We start from the raw sequence: 20,212 nt of genomic DNA on the forward strand, positions 1-20,212 counted from the left end.
TTCCTCCAGTACCTTGTCTACGTAGTACCATTGTCTTATGTCAATGATCAAGGTCACACGAACCACGTTGTTTTCATCTTCACTGGCTGAGATGCCATTCTAGGTGAATGCAAAGAAGTGGACGTTCCCACATCAAAGTTGGGTATCATATTCACGGTCTAATCTCGTAACAATCATATGTGAGTTCTATATCATTCCAAATCAATCCGTCACTGACAAGAAGCAGATATCAAAGTGATGCCGCTGCCACCAAAGCATCACAGGCTGAACTCTGCGTTGTCGCATCCGCGTTGCTGAGCGGTCCTGACCAGGAATCTCCAAGTTCAGAGTCCTTCCCCTGATCATTCTGCCAGATGCTGTTCGCATTCGTCTCGAGGAACTCCTTGATTCCATCTTCAGGGCTCGCCTGATACAAGGCCTGAAGGTTTCGCATAAAGACCCCCTTGAACTGGGGCGCATCCCCGGTGCAGTCAGGCTCGCAGGACTCTATCAACACCCCATCCGAATCGCTCAGTGCCTGTATCGCTGCATCCGCAATTTTCTGCGCTGTCGAGATGTATGACGTATTGCCGACCAGCTTTGAGAGCTCGACCAATCCCCCAAGGATCACGCCTTGGTTGTAACTCCAGACCGTGCCATTGTCATTGCGACACGTCGTCAGATCCAGTCCGTTGTTAATGGTATTCTCTGCGTTGATCATGCCACTGTTTTGAAACCAGGTCCATTCCTTCATCGCCCAGTCGCGATAGTACGATGCATTGCTGGGAATCCGTCGTCCCAGGTGAGCAGCCACGCTCAGAAAGAGCTCGTTCTCGATCGCCCCGTTCTGGGTGTGGCTCTTATCCCACCAGACTCCTCCACAAGTCGCGTTCCATCCGGTCGTCATGTCCTCGAAGATATCAGCTGCCGTGTCGAGGTATCGCTGGTCGTGGGTGAGATCGTACGCCTGGATCCAGCCAAGCGCCCACCAGGCCTCGTCGTCATAGTACTCGTTGATGAACCCTTGGGTTTCGATGACACCGGTAGGGGGTAAGGGTTTGGATGCATTGGACTTCCAAACCGACTGACCAAGATTGGATATGGGGGCTCGCAGGAACGTGTTATTGAAGATCGCGGCGCTTGAATTGAGCAGGGAAGAGTCTAAGGCCGTGAGATCGCCCAGCACGGTCAAACAGTTGGCGCTGTTCCACCACCCGGTCGTATCCCATAGCCCGGTGGACTGGTTGTACCATGTCTGCAGCGTGGTCACACCTGCTTTGGCATTGGCTAGGAACGAAGTGCTGGAATCGTTGGAAACTTGTGTGGGAGCGCCTGCGACGATAGAGGCAGCCTCAAGGAGGAGAAATGCTGTTAATGTGACCATTGTAATGAGTTTGATCTGTCAATGCTAACGATAATGCTATGCCAGGGACAGACCAGGCCAGGCCTTTTAAGGCTGGCTGGTGCACGCCCGGACATCGAACCTCCGGCAGATGGAACGGACGGCGGGTGTTCCTGAAACCAGGGCATCGACCGAGACGGGTAAAGGATCTTCAGGGGATGCCGATCAATACTCGATCTAGAAGTTTAATCGTCGGAGTGGCGGCTAAACTGGGGCGACTCAAGAAGAAGAACACCCATTGTTGTACCAAACATAGGCGCCGAGGTGGGTCAGTGCCTCACATTGTGGTATTCAACCGGATGATGAGTCGGATAAAGATTTTAAAAATGATCACAACTGATGGTATACAAGTTTTCCCTATATAGGCTTAATAAACTAGGCATGCTGGCACACGGCATCTACATAATGGATCTGGATGATGATATATTAAACTATGAACCTGATCACGCACCACACCACATTGTACTTGATCTTATTCACTATCACGGTCTTTATTGTGTTCTGGAGACGGAAGTATCGGCAATCCCAAGCGCGGTACCCTTGCCTCCAGGCTGGCCCACGCCACAACAGTTAAGACCCATAGTCACTAATGTACCGTGGATAGGATGAGATAATTCCCTACTTGAACATGACATGGTCACATATATGATCAGCCTGGTAGTGAAATCAAGGTTGATATTTCTTGGATCGGGTAGGGCTCGGATACTGGACTGCCGATCAGTGAGTTTACATCCACTGTGGATAGATTGATTGACTTGAGTGGATTCAATACTGGGTGATTCCTACGAGAAATTCAATGCATGATCTGGTTGACCTGAACAAGGTGTGTGTTAGTGCGGAGCAATTCCACCCGTAGGGCCGATCTTGACAGTGGAGGAATTCCGCATTGCTCGAGCTCTGATTGGATCATCCGCTTCCCCGGATCAACCCGAGGAATGGACCCTACTAGTAGACTAGTAATAGTCCCTCATCTATACTATATGTTTCTAGATTATTGATATAGACTTATTGTCTGAATAAAGTATTGGGCTTTTAACATGGCCCTTCAGAGGCCTTCGACTAGGGGATTCCAGCATACGTTACACAACGCTTACTAAGAGACTTTGCAATAGGTTGAGCTGTAGGCGACCGTAGGTTGTAGTTTAGAGATTACCAGTGCTTACTCGCTCCAATACTGTCTAAAGAAGCGTTCTGGGGGAGACAAATAGATCCTCAATTCATCGGTTGGTATCATTACATGAATTTCACGTTATAAGTCTGAATTGAGTACGGCGTTTACCCCTGCAGCAACGAGTCATTCCGACCTCACTGTAACTCGACCAGGCAGCCAGGCGGCAGCGGCTGCCTAAGACGCCCCTTCGGTGGCCTCACGCTGAACTCATCGTCATTAACCCCGCCATCCCTATATATACTCTTTTTTAGCTCATCTGTCCCGTCTTCTCGTTCTCTATCTTCAATCTGGTTGGTTTCGCTTTCAAACCATCTACTCTTCAAACCATCTACTCTCCTTCAATCCCGTTCCAACCTACTACTTCCTGGATCCTCAGCCATGGGTCAAGTCAGGCTTTTCCCCAACCGTCCCTCCGTGGATAAGAACAAGGGCCACGACGCAGTCAGTGCCATCCTGACCCAGCTCGAGACCTGGGCAAAGGAGCGCATGGATGAGGTATGCAGCCCCAACCCAATTCTACGGCTCTTCTCTATGTATTGCTAACACAATCGGATAGGAGGGCAATATGGACCCCTGCATTGACAAATTCCTGGTCGGCGTCCTCAAGCTGGACCCTTCTCAACGCCATCGCTTTTCACCGGACCTCGAGGCCGTCAAGGCCGCCAACGCCAGCGAAATGCAGAGGCTCGCCTTCAATTTGAAGACCAGCTTGGATCATCAAGTGCCAGGATATCTGGACTCGGCTCTCGATGTTTTGGATGACCCCAAGTTGAAACCAAAGTTCAGCCAGAGATGGGACGCCGTCGGGAAGCAGCTTGACCAGCTAGACCCTACTGGCAGCTTTGGGGGAACTATGCTGGAGACCCTGATCGCTCTTCCTCAACAGCCTTCCAAAGGGAAGAAGAAAAAGACCACCGGAGCATCCGCCCTCACGTCTGCTGCCTTTACTGAAGCGTGTCAGCAGTTGAGAGAGGCCATAGAAAACGAAACCTCATCTGCCTCCTTTACCTGTGGGGGCATCATCCCGATCAACAGGACTGAGGGCCATTCTGCTTCCGACAATACCTCATCCGCGGTGGGAGTGTACTGGAAAACCCAGGACAAGTCAACGACGCACTCGCTGGACCTGCCAGTTACAGACAATCTCACTGGCCCTGTCGGAAGCCTCATTGCCGATTGCCAGCCTGCAAGCTTTGGTCGAGGAGGAGAAGATATTCTCGACCCGGAGTATCGCAGGGCTGGAAAGCTGGACCCGGGTTATTTTGCGACTACTTTCCACCCAGCAGATTTCGGAATCGTCGACATCGTCGAGCGGACTCTGCTTCCTGATATCAGCAGCATGCGGTCTCGGAAGCTCCGTGTCGAACTATACAAGTTGAATGTCTGTATTCCCTTCCTTCTTGAACATTAATTCAAAACTAATGACATCTGTAGGTCTACTCTGGACCATCCGGGCATTTCCGCAAGCATGTCGATACCCCTCGCTCTGAGCATCAGATTGGGTCCTTGGTGGTTTGCCTGCCGTGCGAATTCGAGGGAGGTAACCTGGTTGTACGCCACAATGGACAGGAAACCAACTTTGACTGGAGCCCTCAGAGTGGCTCGACGATCCAGTGGGCGGCCTTCTACTCTGACTGTGAACATGAAATTGAGACCATCACCCGTGGAGACCGGATCACTCTCACATACAATCTCTATGTGAGAGACGTGACTGAGATGACGGAGAGGGTTGAGGCCGAGATCGGACTCAGCAGCACCATCCAGCCAAGGTCATTGTCACTGTATGGTCTCGTCGAAAGCCTGCTCGGAACGCCGGGATTTATGAAAGAAGGTACCATGAGCGCTTGCGCCCCTCTACACCCTCTTATTTCTTTGTAACATGCACTGACCGGTCCAGGTGGCGTACTCGGCATTTTTTGCTCCCACGCTTATCCCCACGCCTCCGATAAGACTGGGCTTCAGCTTCCCCAAGCTTTCAAGGGGGCTGATCTTGTTGTTTATGCCGTGCTCAAATCGCTCGGTTTCAAGGTCAGCGTGGTTCCTATATTGGAGTTAAATGGAAGCTTCGGGCCTGGCAATGATGCCTTGGGTATCACCGGGCAAATCAAGGACGCGAAACTGCGCTACGAGCATTCATATAGCCCTCGCCCATCATCCGGTAAGTTGACGTCCTACTGAGCTGTGAGGTGGATGCTGACGACACAACCTATTTTAGAGGGTATGGATATTTTCCGAAATAAGCATGACTTGCCCACACCTCCGGCTCGCTTCAACAAGGCCGAAGGGACCCGTGTTGGACCGGAGTTCCGGAAGTATTTCACCACCGAAACAGGAGGATGGGAAGAGGAAGATATTGATGTGGTATTGACCCCTACTGCTTTTCAGGTGATGACTTCACATACTAACTCTTTAACTTAGATTGGCGCTGAGGTCTGGCCGTCATACTACCTCCCCGGCATCACTTGGATCACCGAACCGAAACACGAGGAGATGGCCTTTACACACATGACCTACGGAAACGAAGCTGGGTTGGGTACTCGTTACTCGTGTGCTGCAATCCTTGCTGTCATTCCACCATTCAGTGTCCGCAGCCAGCCCTCAGAATAGAGGGATTCTGGGGGATCGGGCAGCAAAAGGGAGGAAGGGTGGCCAACCTATCATGGTAACCACAGAGAAAAAAGTTCTTGAATCCCTGATTACTGTGTTTTCGATCACTGCTACGTTGTCTGCTTAACTTAGTGAGACTTAAGAATGTATCGCCTGGTAGTTTTCACCCAGGATTCTTCGGGGCTGTCCTCATTCATTCAATGCTATGAAGATGCATGGGAGCACTACATCCATACCAGCCCGGTCACCACCACACCAGTATTTACTATTGCCATGCTTCCTATCTACAGCTTTAGAGGTGTACCTGCAGAATCTCAACTATTTACAAACGCCATCAGAAACCATCTCTTCAAGCACCCAATGCTTGATCAAAGCGTTAGTTTCATGATTCATAAATCTCATACAAGTATTCACCTACAATCCCGCAGATTATTCCCTTCAGACTCTAATACAGGATCCTACTAAGGAGCCTTCTACACACCACTAGGTAAGGGGAGTGAAATTCTACGGGATTTCCATCAAAGAGTTTAGACAAGTCCACTTGAGACCACTTTGGTATATAGTTGCCGAATAGTAACTAATAAAATTATTTGATACAGAGGCATAGGCATAGAAGTTTGATATATGAGCTTGATGTTTTTCTAGACCTTGGGTATTATATACTAGTTCTGGGATTTTAAGCAGATAGTTTTTTTGGAAGAGTGGAGATGGTATGTACTATTTATGTCAAGGTTCATTTTAAGACTAGAAAAGCTGAGTATAAGCTGAGTATAATTGTAAGGACTATTGGAGCATGGTTGGTGTGGTTGGTGTGGTTGTTGAATCTCTCATATCGGTTTGTTGAATATAGACCTGGTAACGACTTGTGTCTATTTTCCATAATTGGGAGGTATCCATTCTGGTCTAGTTACCAGGTGTTTATGTCGGAAGATACGGCATGGTTAGTGGGTTCTTTATCAGTAGTGAAGTATCCCATAGTACTGATTATATTTATAATTGAAGAATCCCTGGAAGTAACATCAGGTATACCAACTCGGTTCCGGTACCTCTGCCAAGAGAACATACCGTCCCAACTCCCGATTCTTATACGCTACCGGATCATGCAACGTATGGGTACGAATATCCCTCCAGAATCGGTCCAATCCTACCTTGAGAGATGTTGCTCGTGCCCCTGTCACTTCGAAGATCCCGGATGTGGTTCTTAATCCTACGTCCGTGGTAACTACCTTGACGCTGGCGATCCATTCGGCTACTTCGCCGCGTTGTTGGGCGGTTAGTCCGGGGCGGTTGCTCGAGTGTTGGCTGTATAGTGTTGTAAGTTCAGTCCCGGCTCGATCGGCTAATGCCTCGGCGGCGCGGACATGGGCGAAGAAGTTCCCGTATCGTTCCAGGATGTAGAATTCTTCGGTTGCGGAGGACTTGTTGTCGCCGCCGAAGGGCCATGCTCGGGTTGTGGTGGTGGTGTATTTGCTTGCGAAGTCTAATGCGCCTTGGGTGATGCCGAGGTAGAAGTTGCTGAAGACGAGTTGGATGCTGTGGGTGGGTGGGTGGTTAGATTTGGGGGTAAAGTTGATAGAGGAGGCGATTGGGGGCTTACGTGGGTAGTAAGAGGCTGGCGAAAGGTATATTTAGGACATCCTCGCGCGGAGTCTTAGAAACAGCATCCCACCCCAGGGCATCTATCCAGGGGACACGGACGTTTTCGATCTTGACACCTCCTGACTCGGTCAAGCGGAGTCCAATATTATGCCAGTTGTGTGCGAACTGGATCCCCGGTTGTCTGGTTTCGACGAGTGCGAAGATGTGTTCGCCCGTGGTGTCCAGGACACCCTCCAGAACGGTCAGGTCGGAGACTACTCCGCCTGTGTTGAAGAATTTGACCCCGTTGAAGACGATGTCTTCCCCGTCGGAAGTGATTTTGAGATCGCTGTCGCGTGGGTTGACAGCCCCGCCGACGAAGTAGTTGTTCGTGATGATCCGTTGATGGGTGCGGTCGATTTGTTCGGGGGTGCCGACGATGTTGGCGGTCGTGGACCAGAGGAGGTGATAGCCTAGGAGCATGCCGATGGATCTGTATGGTGGTTAGTCTTTTTAGTTTTTTTCTTATCTTCTTGTTCTTCAGAAAAGGGGCGTCGGGTGGTGTGGATGAGGATGCGTACCCATCTCCCTTGGCGACCTCGCGAATGGCCTTGTATCCTATGTCCCAGGGCTGTTCGCCTCCACCGTACTTCTTCGGGCCCAGCAGCTTCAATAATCCAGAGTGCTTGAGCAGTACAACTTCCGCCCGCGGCGACTTATTTTCTTGATCGCGTTGGGCTGCATCCTGGGCGAGCACCTGAGCCACTTCACGCGCCCGGGCCAGCCAGGCGTCTGCGGTATCAGGCAGAGAGGACCATTTGGCCTGGTAGGAATCGTAGACGGCAGGGTCGGTAGCGGGGATGTCTGAGTGGGTCATGATGCAATGATAGTACTAGGAGTGTAGAGTGATTTGAATGGTAGTGGGAATGAATTGCTGTGGCCCATAGTGGCGAGATGAGGGTATATATCGTGTTCAAATGGAATGGACTCAAAATCAAGCAATGGCGCAGGAACCTTGCAAATGGCGCGCAAAGATCACGCCATCTACAGTTCCTGCAGAGAGATATCGCATCATGGATCGACAGCCAACAAAGAGAGATGGGGGATGTGGAGTGGAGGAGGATGTCGTTATCCGGCTGAGAATGACACCACCGCTAACAAGGAGTCTATCGGGTGGAACACTCATTTATTGGTCGATTCAGGCTACTTAGTGCATGGACCTCGCTGAACACTACTCCTAGGTACTAACTACTCTGCTCGGCTATTCTTCCGCGTCTTCGCAAAATACCGCGAGGTATCCCCCAACGGCAACTCGACAATACTCTCCTTCAACAACAAATGCAACACAATATACCATCCAATCAATCCCGCCACGAAACAACACACGCCCCCGGACTTTTGCAGCGCCACCGACGACGCGTGATGTCCATCCGCCTCGGCAAAGTAACTCGCCGCCACGGTCAGAAACCCCAGATCCACCAGGAAGAACACGGCAATGTATGCGAGATTACTGGGCAGCGACGCGATGAGGAAGGTGAATACAAATACCGTCCAAAGGATCATGAAGAACCCCAGCGCGTTGTTGTATTGTGCGGTGTCGTCGCCATAGGCTTGGGCTACCCCGAAGGCGGGGGTGAGGATGGCGCCGTAGCCGGCGTAGAAGAGGCCTGCCATTGTTCGATCAGTTTATGGGCTTTGAGTGGGATACATGGATGGGGCTTACCGAATGCACTGAACACCGTGTACGCGAAGCCGTTTCCCACGGCCAATTCCCACTGCGCCGTGACGACCAGTCCGAACGCGGCGATGAAGAAGAAATTTCCCACGTAGACGTTGGTGATGGTCACGCCGCGCCATTCCATCAGACTTAGAGATAAGGTGGTCAGAGTAGTCCCGAATGCGCCCAGGGCTAAGGCGGACTGATGGTATGTTAGTGACTGGCGGTGCAGATGACTAGTAATGGACTTACCCCTGCCCCGAGCGACTTGGGAGCTATTGCTGTTGATGTAGATGGTCCTTGCTGCTCAATGTCGATTGCGTGCGAGACATTCTTGCCCTCTGCAGTCGTCTCTGGAGCTGTGGTGGCAGACATTTGGCAGGATAGGTTGATGCGGCTGTGTTGGCTGTATGAAGTTGCTTCTTCTTGAAATAGACAGCCAAATAGTACTAATTATCCCCTGGTGAGGTTATAAGGAATAGTATCCGATTGTAGATTCCCATTGCGCCATCTGAAGTTATAGTGGCGAGCAGGAAAAAGACGGGATCAACTCAGGATCGGCGTAACGAGCCTACGAATCAAGTAGAGTTTAAATTCAAGGCACAAAGGCCGGTAGATGATGATTGTGGTCAAATCAAAAGAGTATCGATAAAGACAGGGCCAGGCAGAGAAGCGTGCAGGGACCATGTCCTCTCGGCCGGGTGATCTGCCGATGGTCTCATTAACCTTCGGATGAGGTGCTCGTCTCGATTTTGAGCCCCCAGCTAGTAGCTGCGATCAATCCAATCCCCCCACGTCGAACCCAGGACGGTGGTCATGTCCACCGCCGCCGAGATCGAAGTCTCATACTCCCGCTCTGACGTGCTCGATCCCGCCCCGGAGTTGTTGTACTCATAGTACAGCGGAGTCGCTCCCTCGGCCATGGTCGTCCATCCCTTGGGGTTGATGATATCCGACAGGACCGAGTTTTGGTAAATAACACGAGCCAGAACCCGCCAAGGCCGACCGAGATAGACTTGCTCGCTGAGGGAGACTCCCGACGCAGCCTTGATGTTGCAGTTGTCGATCGCGTACCAGCCCGAGTCGGAGGTAGTCTCGCGGGAGGAGGCCGTGATGGCACCGGCACCGTTCGAAACAATGTCACAGTCGCCAAACCAGACAGATGCATCCCCGAAGATGTAGTCAACAGCACCTGCAGGTGATTAGTCATCGATATTTACCCATAGTCTGACGAAGGCTTACCCTCAATCATGCACTTAGAGTAATACTGCGTGCCGGCCTTCACATACAAGGTATCCTGATACCCGATGAACTGACAGCCATAGAAGGCCAGCTCATCCGCGTTTCCGACCAGACTATTTAGGTATAGTGATTAGCCACGCACCCATCGCTTCCGTTATAAAAGAAGGGAAATCTGACTCACGCGACAGCTTGTTCCCCCTTGCCATATCCATTCTCCACGTTGACATTGTACATGCTAAACCCATCGGAGACCACGTTCACCGTGGCGCTCTTGTCGAGGGAACCTGCATCCTCGGACGAGATAGTGTGGGTGATAGTAACCACATTATCCTTGTACGTGGCGGTGTCGGTGGTCTCGCCGTAGATGGTCAGGCTTCCCGCGTAGTCGATGGTGAGCTGCTCCTCATATGTGCCGCTGGCAATATAAATGCAGGCCGACGATGTGGAAGAGCCCAGGGCATCAAGCGCGTCTCCAATGGTGGAGTAGGTGCCATCCGAGCCGACCGTCAAACAGCCCGAAGGGGCGCTCGTCCGGCTCTCCCTCCTCTTGAGGGTGTCCGTGGGAGCTCCGGTCGCCGTGACAGCCAGCCCGACAAGGGCACTCAGGAGATATGATGTATGCATTGGGATCTTCTTGCAGGTTTGGTATGATGCAGCGAGAAGGAACTGATGCGCAGTATCCCAGAAGAGGGAATAGATTTGCAGGCTCCCAGGTGACTATATATCCTCCTGCGGGAGACCACGCAGCAAGGCCTCGACCGTTGTCTGGACATTTCCGGAGGACCCGGTGACGATTCCTGCTGCAGGAACACCGAGTGGTTTGACAGCTGCCAAGCGCCAAGGGACGCCATTGCCGGAGAATTATCCCCACAATTCCATGAATAGACACGGCTCACGGCCGTGTTTCACATGGGATCAGCCCCTCTCAGGAACGCTCCGGCCACCCCGACGGCCGTCCGTGAAGAATCAACGGCGGGGTTCCATCAGGGAGCTGCAAGGAGCTCCATGGCCCAGGGGGGAGGGCCAGCTCTGGCCCTCGCAATTTATCCGGATCGACAATGCTTGACCCTGTAACTTTCAACAGTCACGCGTTCGTGGGCGGGGGTTTCAGCGTGACTCGAAGGATCCAACGGCCTCTTGGCTGAGGGAAGGAAGGGTCCCCTGTTCGTGGCGGGAATGAAACCCTGCCATGCCTCGACACGGGCCCTGTAACGGCGGATTTAGCCGAGCTTGGGCAGGCCAGTTTCTCCGTCGTGGAATTACGCGCCCTGGCTGTTTCAGAGTGCCCTAGCCGAGATGACAGGCTTGCCTCGGCATGTATCTTCCCTTGATGCTGCTAACCTGACACTCGATCCACTTGCCAGTCCATCCGGCACCACGGGCATGACAGGGTCATCTGTAACATATGATGTGGGATGTATATAGTGGGAGAGATTCGTCGGCCTCATCGCCACCCAGTCCACAAAGGCCGTCAATAACACCTGTCGCAGAGCTTTTCCATGATGGCGCCATACAGCAGTCTCTTCCTTCTTGCCATTGTTGGCCTCAGCAATGCTGCTCCCTCCAGGGTGCAACACACCCCAAACACGGCCATTCACCCTCGTGCTGTCTGTACCCCAACCTCCAGCGGGGATTCCTCAACTGACGATGTGCCCGCCATCACCGAGGCTCTCACCTCATGCGGAAACGGGGGCACCATTGTCTTTCCCGAGGGCAGCACATATTATCTCAACAGTGTTCTGGATCTGGGCAAGTGCAGCAATTGCGACATCCAAGTGGAAGGCCTGTTGAAATTCGCCAGTGACACCGACTACTGGAGCGGCCGAACCGCCATGATCAGCGTCTCCGATGTGGATGGGTTGAAGCTGCGATCGCTGACAGGCTCTGGTGTCATTGATGGAAATGGCCAGGATGCGTGCGTTATTGACCACCTCGGGATTAAGACCCCTTATGAGGAAACAGCACTGACGGATTCCCCTGCAGGTATGACCTCTTTGCGCAGGATAGCAGCTACAAGCGGCCCACCCTCCTGTACATCACCGGTGGTAGCAACATCGAAATCTCCGGGTTGCGCCAGAAGAACCCTCCCAATGTGTTCAACTCCGTCAAGGGTGCCGCCACAAACATCGCCTTCTCGAACCTGCGCATGGATGCGACCTCCAAGTCGGACAACCCGGCCAAGAACACGGACGGGTTCGACATCGGCGAGAGTACCTATGTGACCATCACCGAAGTGACCGTCGTCAACGATGACGACTGCGTGGCCTTCAAGCCCAGCTCCAACTATGTGACCGTGGACACGATCAGCTGCACTGGCTCCCATGGTATCTCCGTGGGGTCCTTGGGCAAGTCCAACGCCGACTCGGTCAAGAACATCTATGTCACCGGAGCTACCATGATCAACTCCACCAAAGCGGCCGGCATCAAGACTTATCCGAGTGGGGACAGCCACGGCGTGTCGACTGTCAGCAACGTGACGTTCACCGACTTCACCGTCGAAAACTCCGACTACGCCTTCCAGATCCAGAGCTGCTATGGCGAGGATGACGACTACTGCGAAGAGCATCCTGGCAACGCGCAGCTGACGGATGTTACCGTGTCGGGCTTTAGTGGCACGACCAGTGATAAATATGACCCGGTTGTGGCCAACATTGACTGCGGTGCGGACGGAAAGTGTGGCATCACCATCAGTGGATTCGAGGTCAAGGCGCCCTCGGGAGATGCGGAAGTCCTGTGCGCCAATACCCCATCGGACCTTGGCGTGACTTGCACCTCGGGGGCTTCGGGCTAAGGGCTTTCGCTAGAAGAATGATCTCGGTGCCCATGTGCTGCCGATCTTCGTCATTGTGATTGATCAGTCTGTACCGTGGGGAGCCACGGGGAAAGTGACTGTAAACAGTCAGTGCACAATAATCTGGAAATCATAAAATACCGTCATTCCCGTGAATAGTGCCCAGGTATCCATAGACGAAATCAGTAGGACTGCTCCCAGGCCCTAGTATCGAGCCAAACTCGCCAGCGGGGTGAAGACGACTCAGCACTCATGCAGAATTTTCAACATGTGGCGCCATCGCTGATTTGTCGGCGATCGCAACCCTGTATTCTCCGTTTCCCCGCAATCAGCAAGTAGCATATTATGGTGAGAGTGGAACGGGACCCTTCAGCCAGTGCCGCTGGTGCATCTCCGCAACTTCAAGCTGGAGAACCCGCCATCCGGGATAAGACATATCCGCGGCTCCCTCAACGCCGTCCCTCCACCAATCGGTCATCTACCGGGGGTCCAGCACATCCGTTCAAGGTCGGAGGCCGGTGTCAAACGGCCCATCCAACCCCACTGTCACTCGTCATTCCTCGTCCTTCTCTGGATGGTCGGACGGATGGGAAAGTCGCGATGATCCTTCACCTAAGGGCTGCCGACATATAAGACCCCGGAGACGGGCCAGTGCTACTCTTCTGAGAAGCAGGATCCCGATCATTCAACCCTGTAGTCTGACATCATGAAGTTGCTCTGGGGCCTCGGCTCCCTTTTTAGCTGTACTACAATCGCCCTCGCCAAAGTCGATCCCCCTTACTATGCCAACTTGACCTGGCAGCCTGCGCGCAGCCTGTCCAACTGGTCCAACCTGACCGTGGAAACGCAGACAGGCACCTTCATCGGTATGCTCAACGATACCTATCCTAATGTTCGGCAGTTCCTGAGAATTCCGTATGCTAAGGTTAGTCACTGATTGACCTCATCTTGACCTGTGTTTCTCCTAACGACCCCGTCTCTTGTAGCCACCGGTCGGCGACCTTCGATGGCTGCCGCCGCAAAGGCCGGAAAAGTCGCGCAGAAAGTACGATTCAACACGGTATGGCCCAGGTACGTTGGCTTCCACTACACCTGACCTCCGATGTCTGCTAATTGTCGTCTAGCGTGTCCGCAGTACGTCAGTGGTGAGAGCAGCATGTGGAACGAATATGCACCCCCCAACCTGTTGGTCAGCCTAGGCGAGGACTTGAACCAAGGGGCGGTGGCTTGGTCCTCGTCGGAAGACTGTCTCTCCTTGGCTGTCTGGACCCCATCCTATGCAAGTCACACCTCTAAGCTCCCTGTGGCGCTGTTTGTGACTGGTGGCGGAGGAATAACGGGAGGGATCGAAATCCCGTCCCAGCTGCCCTCCCCGTGGGTCTCTCGTTCGCAGGAACATATTGTGGTAACAATCAATTACCGTGCCAACATCTTCGGAAGTATGATACTCCTTCTTGTCATAGTATTATGCTTATCAAGGTGATTATAGATCCGAAATCAAGGGCCCTGAACGACACGTCACTCACGCTCCTGGATGTGAGGGCGGCTGCGGAATGGGTGCATGAAAACATCGAGGCTTTTGGCGGAGATTCGCAAAACATCATGGTTCGTATTAAACTGATTCCTCGACACAGGCTATGCATCAACTGATTTTCTGTACTAGCTCTGGGGTCAATCGCAAGGGGCAGCCTTGACGCACCTCTACACCCTCGCTTTCCCTGACGACCCTCTGGCAGTCAAGTTCGGCGTCATCTCTCAACCACCCTCCGTCACCATCGACCTGAGCACCACCGACGATGTCTATCAGGACTTTGACATCGTTGCCAAGGCTCTGGGCTGCAACTACGGTGATGATGCGGATGCCGAGCTCGAGTGCATGCGCCAGGTCTCATGGGTCCAGATCGAAGAGTACATCAACCGGTACTCGGGCTCGCCGTCGATCGCCTTTAGCAACTATATCCGTGAGATTCTTATCCCGCTGCCCGCCGATTCACACACTGACTAGCGATGTAGCCGATGAAAAATACATCTTTGCCAATGAATCGCAGAGATATGCCGAAGGAAAAGTAGCTCGGGGTCCAGCCATCCGATCCGATGCGGCAAGGGAGATGGCATCGGATAATACGACCTCGGTGATGATAGCGGAAGGGGAATGGGATTGCAGGGCAGCCCAGGACTCGGTGCTGAGGCGGTCCCTCGGGCTCGATACATATCGATACTTCTGGGGCGGTAACTTCTCCAACATCAGCCCCGTGGACTGGCTGGGTGCCTTTCACTGGTCTGATCTGCTGCTGATCTTCGGTACCTACCGGGAAGACGTGGGTGAGGTATCGCAGCTGGAGGTGAAGACATCGGAGGCTATGCAAGACCACCTTCTGGCCTTCCTGAAGGATCCATCCACGGTCAACGTTACCGTCGGGTGGCCTGCATTTGATGCGGACAGCCCCGGTGGTGGCAAGATCCTCGAGTTCGGAAAAGAGACCCCTGTGCGCATGGTAACTGGGGATTGGCTTGATGGAGGGTGTTATAACTCCTCGATTCCCTTTCGGATCTGGGGGTAAGCTTGGGAACTGGAAGGCATATGGACAATTATCGCTGGCGGAAACCACAGTGTCAATGTTGGCGTGTGATGCATATTCAAGATGACTCGTTCATGTTCTGTGATGATATATCGACAGTCAATTTCCCCTATGGCTAATCGTCAAAGCCCCAAAAATCATTCGATAGTTGGAAAAGTTCATTACACCATTAGATTTATCGCTCATTTTAATATCGTGGCGACGCATCCTCAGGGATGCCCATTAAATCCCCCACCGGTCGACCCTCCATCCACGCATCCATCGCCTCATATAACTTGAAGAACGCTTCATTGTCCATCGTCGGCAGGTTGTTAAGGATTGGATGGCCCAGCTTCGCCTGAGCCACGGCCAGATACTGATATCCCTTGGGATACTTCTCCAGCTCGGCCCGGTCAAACTTGGGCACGGTCTGGCCATCCGCGGGAGTGACCCGGTCCTTTTCGTAGAACAGTTTGATATAGACCACTTTCCAATCTCCTCCTTGCTTGAGGCAGAAGTTGATGAAGCGGCAGTCGCACTCCACGTCGAACTCGACACCGTCCCAGTCGAAGCGTTGCGTGATGGTCGCCTTCATCTTGCCGATGGCGCGGTTAGTGGCCGGGTTCAGGTCGACCAGCGTTCCATTCTCGCGATGCATGATGTGGTCCCCATTAGCGCGTCCTTCGATGGACGTGGATATGAAGTCATCGATGGGAAGACCGCCACTCCAGGCTAAATGCATGTTAGCTGGGCTGGCTGGGGGTGTGGCTGGGTTTGACCTACTGGTGAAGACGAATGCGCCGTTCTTTACGAACAAGTTGCGGTAGTGGTTCCATTCGGAGGCGTCGCGATATACTGGCCACCCCTTGCAGAGCTCGGAGACGCAGTAGCGATCGAGAATGTCGGCCTCGGGGCCGTTGATGTGGCTCCAGATGGTGGGCTGGGTTTCTTTCTCGGTGATGTTGTAGACCATGGTGGATGATATTGTGTTCGAAGAGATGATCAGATGAATAGCTTTCCCAGCACTATATAACCATCGATTTGACCTCAGGTTGACAGGCCATGACATCATTCCCGACCGTGGTTGAAGCTGCTCGGGAAAGCTGAGGCTTGCCGTAGCATCCGATATCTCCCATCCTGTTCTCAACTGCCGACTCGGTGATCCGAGCCCACTGCGGTAATCACTATAGCGTCATTGTTATCTCTGCAATCTTGTAAAGCGATGGCTGCAACTTGATGGTGTGTGGTTGGGTGAGGGCTGTGATAGACGTGGGCGTGGCTTCTCGTGTGCCTGCCATGGGTGTCGTCTGCTATGGGCGTGATTCATTCTGGGTTCTCTATAATGCTGGCAGGCCGTGTCAGGTGTGTAAGTGGACGCATGCTGGGCTCATGGAGTCTTAAAAGTTGAAAGTTGAAAGGTTGGGTTGTGTACAGTGTTCCAGAGACTCCAGACGACCCAGCTCGGCACCGCTTTGCGACCGAGACCGCCTCCCGAGTCGAGTCAACGGCGGTGAGTCCAGCCAGAAGGCGGTAAGTTTCTGTTGTGCTGCCAAACAAATACTACCAGTCGAATCCATCCAGTTCAATTGGGTCGGATCGACGAATTGCTGGATTTAGGTTCATGGTACCTGTGTATTCTTAGACTATCTATCGGTAACTGAGAACTTTGTAGATCGTTCACAGTCCCAGCGATACTATCGGAATTATCTCCCGGGGGTGTCAGATCCACCAGATATGTATATATAGTTCGGACCCAGGAGCACTGGTGGGGGTGTGTGATATCAGAGAGATCCAGTTGCCGTGTTAAAATTTTCACTGGAACTCGAGGGCCCTGAGATAGAAGTAAAGAAAGACTATCTACAGGATCTCTGGTCTGTTTGGTAGTATTATGGCGAATATTTCTTCGGTGTTGCTCCCAGGTGGCCGCCCCCGCGGGCACGTGTCTCGCGGTCGCGCCGGCTTTGTTTACCCCCAATCCCCTAGTTCCCACCCCCACTCTCCCTCTCCGCTTCATCCTGCAAAGTCGGTCTTTCTGACCGGTCGCATCACAATCGATTCGCTCCCTGTCTTTCTGGAAATACGCTGACGCTACATCACGGGACATTGCCTCCAAAAAGAATATGATGGGCGCATACGGAGAGTTACGACTAGAGGAGCACAGGGTCGATGGCAGAAGATGAGATCCCATAGATATATTATGCTAATAGCTCAGTACCCCCGTAGGAATGGTCTCTCAAGTAGACCCTTCTCCACACCCGGCAAAGCTCGAGAAGCCGACATGTACATGCCAAAGAAAGAAAGTGAAGCTGTCCCGTATATTAGGTTGTTTTACTTGCCTTACGGTTGTCAACTCCCCGAATTAGAGAAAGGAACAAGGCTAACGATGTCGAAAAGTACTAGAAAGACCGAGATGCTTTTAGAAAATGATCGACGATTAGAGGTGCACTCCTCCACCGGACGTCGATGTGCCGTGGTAGTTGCCCAGATAGTCTCCCAGTTCTGAGATAGCCAGCTGGCGAAGCTCACTGCGCAGGACCTTGCCGGACTAGAATGGCTCATCCGTTAGCATAACTGGGGTAGCGATGACAATCACAGGGGTCAGTGGGCCGTACCGCGTTCCGAGGAATCTTCTCAATAAACGAGATGCCACCTGAGAGGCGTTTGTACGGGGGCAGCTTCTCGGAGATGAGCTGGTGGATCTCCTCTGCTGATACCGAGGTCTTCGGGAAGGTCTGAATGTAGGCCCTGGGACCCTCATCCTCATTCCTACAGGAGTTAGTTGGATCTCTGAGTATCGCGCAGGGAGACTTACACTGCGACACCGATGACTCCAACATCGCTTACGTGCGGATGCTGAAGCAGCACTGACTCAATCTCGACGGGAGAGACGTGGCTTCCACAGACCTTGATCAAATCCTGTGGTAGTGGTCAGTAACGATTGGACTCGCTGAAAAGCGAAAACCAAAAGCGCATGGAACTACCTTTTTGCGGTCGACGATATACCAATTGCCTTCATCATCGACGTAGCCTACATCACCCGTGGAGACCCAACCTCCGGGCCCGATCAACTGTTCCGTCGCGGCTGCATTGTTCCAGTATCCACGACTCGATCCTGGCGTGCGGATCCAGATGTCACCAACCTCGCCGGTCTTCAAAATCCGAGAGTGGTCGCTGGAATCGGTCACTTTGCCTTCGTATGTGGCGTTCAGTTGGCCAACAGTCTCTGACTTGGGAGGTCGCAGCGGGTCCGGACCAGTGATAGTGCCCGTTCTATGGTCAAATGGTCAGCAATGGAAAGTCGGCGCGAATGGGTCACCTACTCTGTGAGCCCCCAGGCACGAGCCACGTATCCAATCCCCAGACTTTCCAGCTTGAATTTCGTAAACTGGCTCATCGGTGCAGCACAACCTTCGACACGCCGGAGGCAGGACAGATCATATTCTCGACAGATGGGCGCATTTTTTGCCATGGCCGTGAGGACGGAGCTGCGAATGATGGCATCCGTAATCTGAAACTGCTGCACCGCCTCGCAGATATTTCGGAAATCATTGCGTCGCATCAGGTACAGGGGGACGCCTAATCTGGGGAAGATGACACAATATGATCGCTGGCCGACGCTGTGGTTGATCGCTAAAGAGCCCAGCACGCGGACATCTTCCGGACCCCCGAGTCGGGGATTGTATTTCCAAGCCGGATGCGAGCAGATACGCCGTGTGTACCCCAACGCCGCAGCAACGTAATTGCGATGCGACAGCTCAACTCCCTTGGGGTCACCCGTCGTACCCGAAGTGAAAAGCATGAGGATTGTGCTGTTGTAATCCTGTGCGGAGACGACATTGGGATACCAGAACCGGGCGCCCTCCAATTCAGACGCCACCATAGTCTGCCAATGTTGGATTCGTCCTTCAGGTTGCGTACAGCCGTCCAGAAAATCGTCCTCAAACACGAAGATTCGGCTTTCAGGGTGATCGGCCTGGCGCGCAGCTTGGAGGGCTACGGGAAGGGTGGCTCGACTGGCGAAGATGACCGAGGGTTGAGCGAAGGTGATCAGACGATGGAATTCGGGCTGATTGAGGGCGGGCTGTCCGGATGCAAAGATGCACCCAGCCATCACGGTTCCCATGAGGAGGGCGGGGTAGCAGAGGGCGTTGCTGGTCACACATAGAATGCGATCCTTGGGGTTGACCCCCAACTTCTGCAGGCCTACCGCGACTCGAGCAGATAGTAAGCGGTATTCTGCCAGGGATAGGGATCGAGTATCCGGGTGGTCGGCATCGATGAGGACCTTTCGGTCACTGAGAGGGCGTCGCGGGAAGCCAAACACGAATCGAGGGAGAGAACATTGCGGGATGGGAGTGGTCCATTTCGAAGCAGTGTAAGAGGACCTTTCGCTCTGCAGTTGCGACGCGGGAGGATGCATGATGGAAGAGGCTCACAAGAGTCACTTGTTCTGTCTCCAAGCTTGTGTGGTCGATCAGCTTGAGTCTGGCCTTGGTCTCCCTGCGCTCTCTCCCTTATATAGCTCCCGCGACGAACATGTCGCGAGTCGCGACAGCAAATTGAGTTGGTGATGGGGTTACGTAAATGACCTCCTAGCGCAAGCCACGCCGGAATATTGAACACTGATGCCTGCAGACTGGAACTATAGAAAATAGATTGGGGCTGGTGGCTGCCGATGGCAATCCCAGATCTGCACGTGTGGGGAAGGGGGCTGCCTGGTTTGCTGCAGGACTGCAGCTGCATGCCGATGATCTGCCTGCCAGCCCGCCCTGACCGTCTAGAATGTCGATCAATGTGATGCAGGTTAGGACTGATATCACGCCACTACCAGCGGCATTTATCGGGTCCTTTGTGCGGAGTTCAGCAGGTGGTCGGACATTTTGTTGGCCCCATTGACCGAGTGAGCCTGGCCGCCCCTGGTGGTGACACTTCTAGGATCACATCGCCATCACTCTTGCGCGAAACCCTAGTTGAGATGCACGTCCTCAATAGGCCGAGGGGAATCAGCTCACCACATAGCCCGCTCAACATATTTTGATCACCATGGGCTACAATAGACAATGTGATAGATGAGCAGCTGTGTACTCGCCAGGCACACACTCAATTAGGAAAAGACGCAGTGGATTTTATTGTATACATGCGGGCATGAGGGATGAAGACGGGTCAT

At 52.9% G+C, this 20,212-nt stretch overlaps 9 protein-coding genes across 9 annotated transcripts; 3 read left to right on the top strand and 6 right to left on the bottom strand.

Moving 5' to 3' along the window:
- Nucleotides 1-126: 126 nt before the first annotated feature.
- Nucleotides 127-1,387, bottom strand: BO94DRAFT_540411 (putative glycosyl hydrolase). Its single transcript, XM_025612911.1, has one exon. It carries the CDS (start codon nt 1,361-1,363, stop codon nt 230-232), a length of 1,134 nt encoding a protein of 377 aa, XP_025461963.1. The 5' UTR covers nt 1,364-1,387; the 3' UTR covers nt 127-229.
- Nucleotides 1,388-2,782: 1,395 nt separating this feature from the next.
- BO94DRAFT_503721 (2OG-Fe(II) oxygenase) lies at nt 2,783-5,326 on the top strand. Its single transcript, XM_025609488.1, is given in 6 exon segments — nt 2,783-3,047; nt 3,109-3,933; nt 3,987-4,383; nt 4,450-4,720; nt 4,739-4,913; nt 4,971-5,326. 6 exon segments carry the CDS (start codon nt 2,931-2,933, stop codon nt 5,157-5,159), a joined length of 1,974 nt encoding a protein of 657 aa, XP_025461964.1. The 5' UTR covers nt 2,783-2,930; the 3' UTR covers nt 5,160-5,326.
- An 839-nt stretch (nt 5,327-6,165) lies between these two features.
- BO94DRAFT_528117 (thermophilic desulfurizing enzyme family protein) lies at nt 6,166-7,614 on the bottom strand (the record flags this gene model as incomplete). Its single annotated transcript, XM_025610411.1, has 3 exons — nt 6,166-6,692; nt 6,757-7,230; nt 7,319-7,614. 3 exons carry the CDS (start codon nt 7,612-7,614, stop codon nt 6,179-6,181), a joined length of 1,284 nt encoding a protein of 427 aa, XP_025461965.1. The 3' UTR covers nt 6,166-6,178.
- A 371-nt stretch (nt 7,615-7,985) lies between these two features.
- On the bottom strand, nt 7,986-8,829 carry BO94DRAFT_590880 (uncharacterized protein; the record flags this gene model as incomplete). Its single annotated transcript, XM_025616068.1, has 3 exons — nt 7,986-8,404; nt 8,461-8,656; nt 8,707-8,829. 3 exons carry the CDS (start codon nt 8,827-8,829, stop codon nt 7,986-7,988), a joined length of 738 nt encoding a protein of 245 aa, XP_025461966.1.
- Nucleotides 8,830-9,023: 194 nt separating this feature from the next.
- On the bottom strand, nt 9,024-10,757 carry pmeA (putative pectin methylesterase). The gene is made up of 3 exons (XM_025606795.1): nt 9,878-10,757; nt 9,697-9,809; nt 9,024-9,646 (listed from the first exon to the last, which is right to left on the bottom strand). Exons 1-3 carry the CDS (start codon nt 10,318-10,320, stop codon nt 9,219-9,221), a joined length of 984 nt encoding a protein of 327 aa, XP_025461967.1. The 5' UTR covers nt 10,321-10,757; the 3' UTR covers nt 9,024-9,218.
- Nucleotides 10,758-10,979: 222 nt separating this feature from the next.
- On the top strand, nt 10,980-12,660 carry BO94DRAFT_307010 (putative extracellular exo-polygalacturonase). Its single transcript, XM_025606796.1, has 2 exons — nt 10,980-11,611; nt 11,680-12,660. The coding sequence occupies exons 1-2, from the start codon at nt 11,196-11,198 to the stop codon at nt 12,485-12,487; spliced, it is 1,224 nt and encodes a 407-aa protein (XP_025461968.1). The 5' UTR covers nt 10,980-11,195; the 3' UTR covers nt 12,488-12,660.
- Nucleotides 12,661-13,193: 533 nt separating this feature from the next.
- BO94DRAFT_628840 (carboxylesterase, type B) lies at nt 13,194-15,149 on the top strand (the record flags this gene model as incomplete). Its single annotated transcript, XM_025617512.1, has 6 exons — nt 13,194-13,412; nt 13,474-13,558; nt 13,612-13,926; nt 13,977-14,092; nt 14,151-14,448; nt 14,501-15,149. 6 exons carry the CDS (start codon nt 13,194-13,196, stop codon nt 15,046-15,048), a joined length of 1,581 nt encoding a protein of 526 aa, XP_025461969.1. The 3' UTR covers nt 15,049-15,149.
- Nucleotides 15,150-15,253: 104 nt separating this feature from the next.
- On the bottom strand, nt 15,254-16,018 carry BO94DRAFT_478798 (catabolic 3-dehydroquinase; the record flags this gene model as incomplete). The annotated part of the gene is made up of 2 exons (XM_025608711.1): nt 15,254-15,777; nt 15,829-16,018. The coding sequence occupies 2 exons, from the start codon at nt 16,016-16,018 to the stop codon at nt 15,254-15,256; spliced, it is 714 nt and encodes a 237-aa protein (XP_025461970.1).
- A 1,075-nt stretch (nt 16,019-17,093) lies between these two features.
- BO94DRAFT_628842 (acetyl-CoA synthetase-like protein) lies at nt 17,094-19,518 on the bottom strand. Its single transcript, XM_025617513.1, has 5 exons — nt 18,366-19,518; nt 18,027-18,315; nt 17,858-17,961; nt 17,658-17,811; nt 17,094-17,590 (listed from the first exon to the last, which is right to left on the bottom strand). The coding sequence occupies exons 1-5, from the start codon at nt 19,463-19,465 to the stop codon at nt 17,480-17,482; spliced, it is 1,758 nt and encodes a 585-aa protein (XP_025461971.1). The 5' UTR covers nt 19,466-19,518; the 3' UTR covers nt 17,094-17,479.
- Nucleotides 19,519-20,212: the final 694 nt, after the last annotated feature.

Source organism: Aspergillus sclerotioniger (assembly GCF_003184525.1).
Source record: "Aspergillus sclerotioniger CBS 115572 chromosome Unknown BO94scaffold_47, whole genome shotgun sequence".
Lineage (NCBI taxonomy): Eukaryota > Fungi > Ascomycota > Eurotiomycetes > Eurotiales > Aspergillaceae > Aspergillus > Aspergillus sclerotioniger.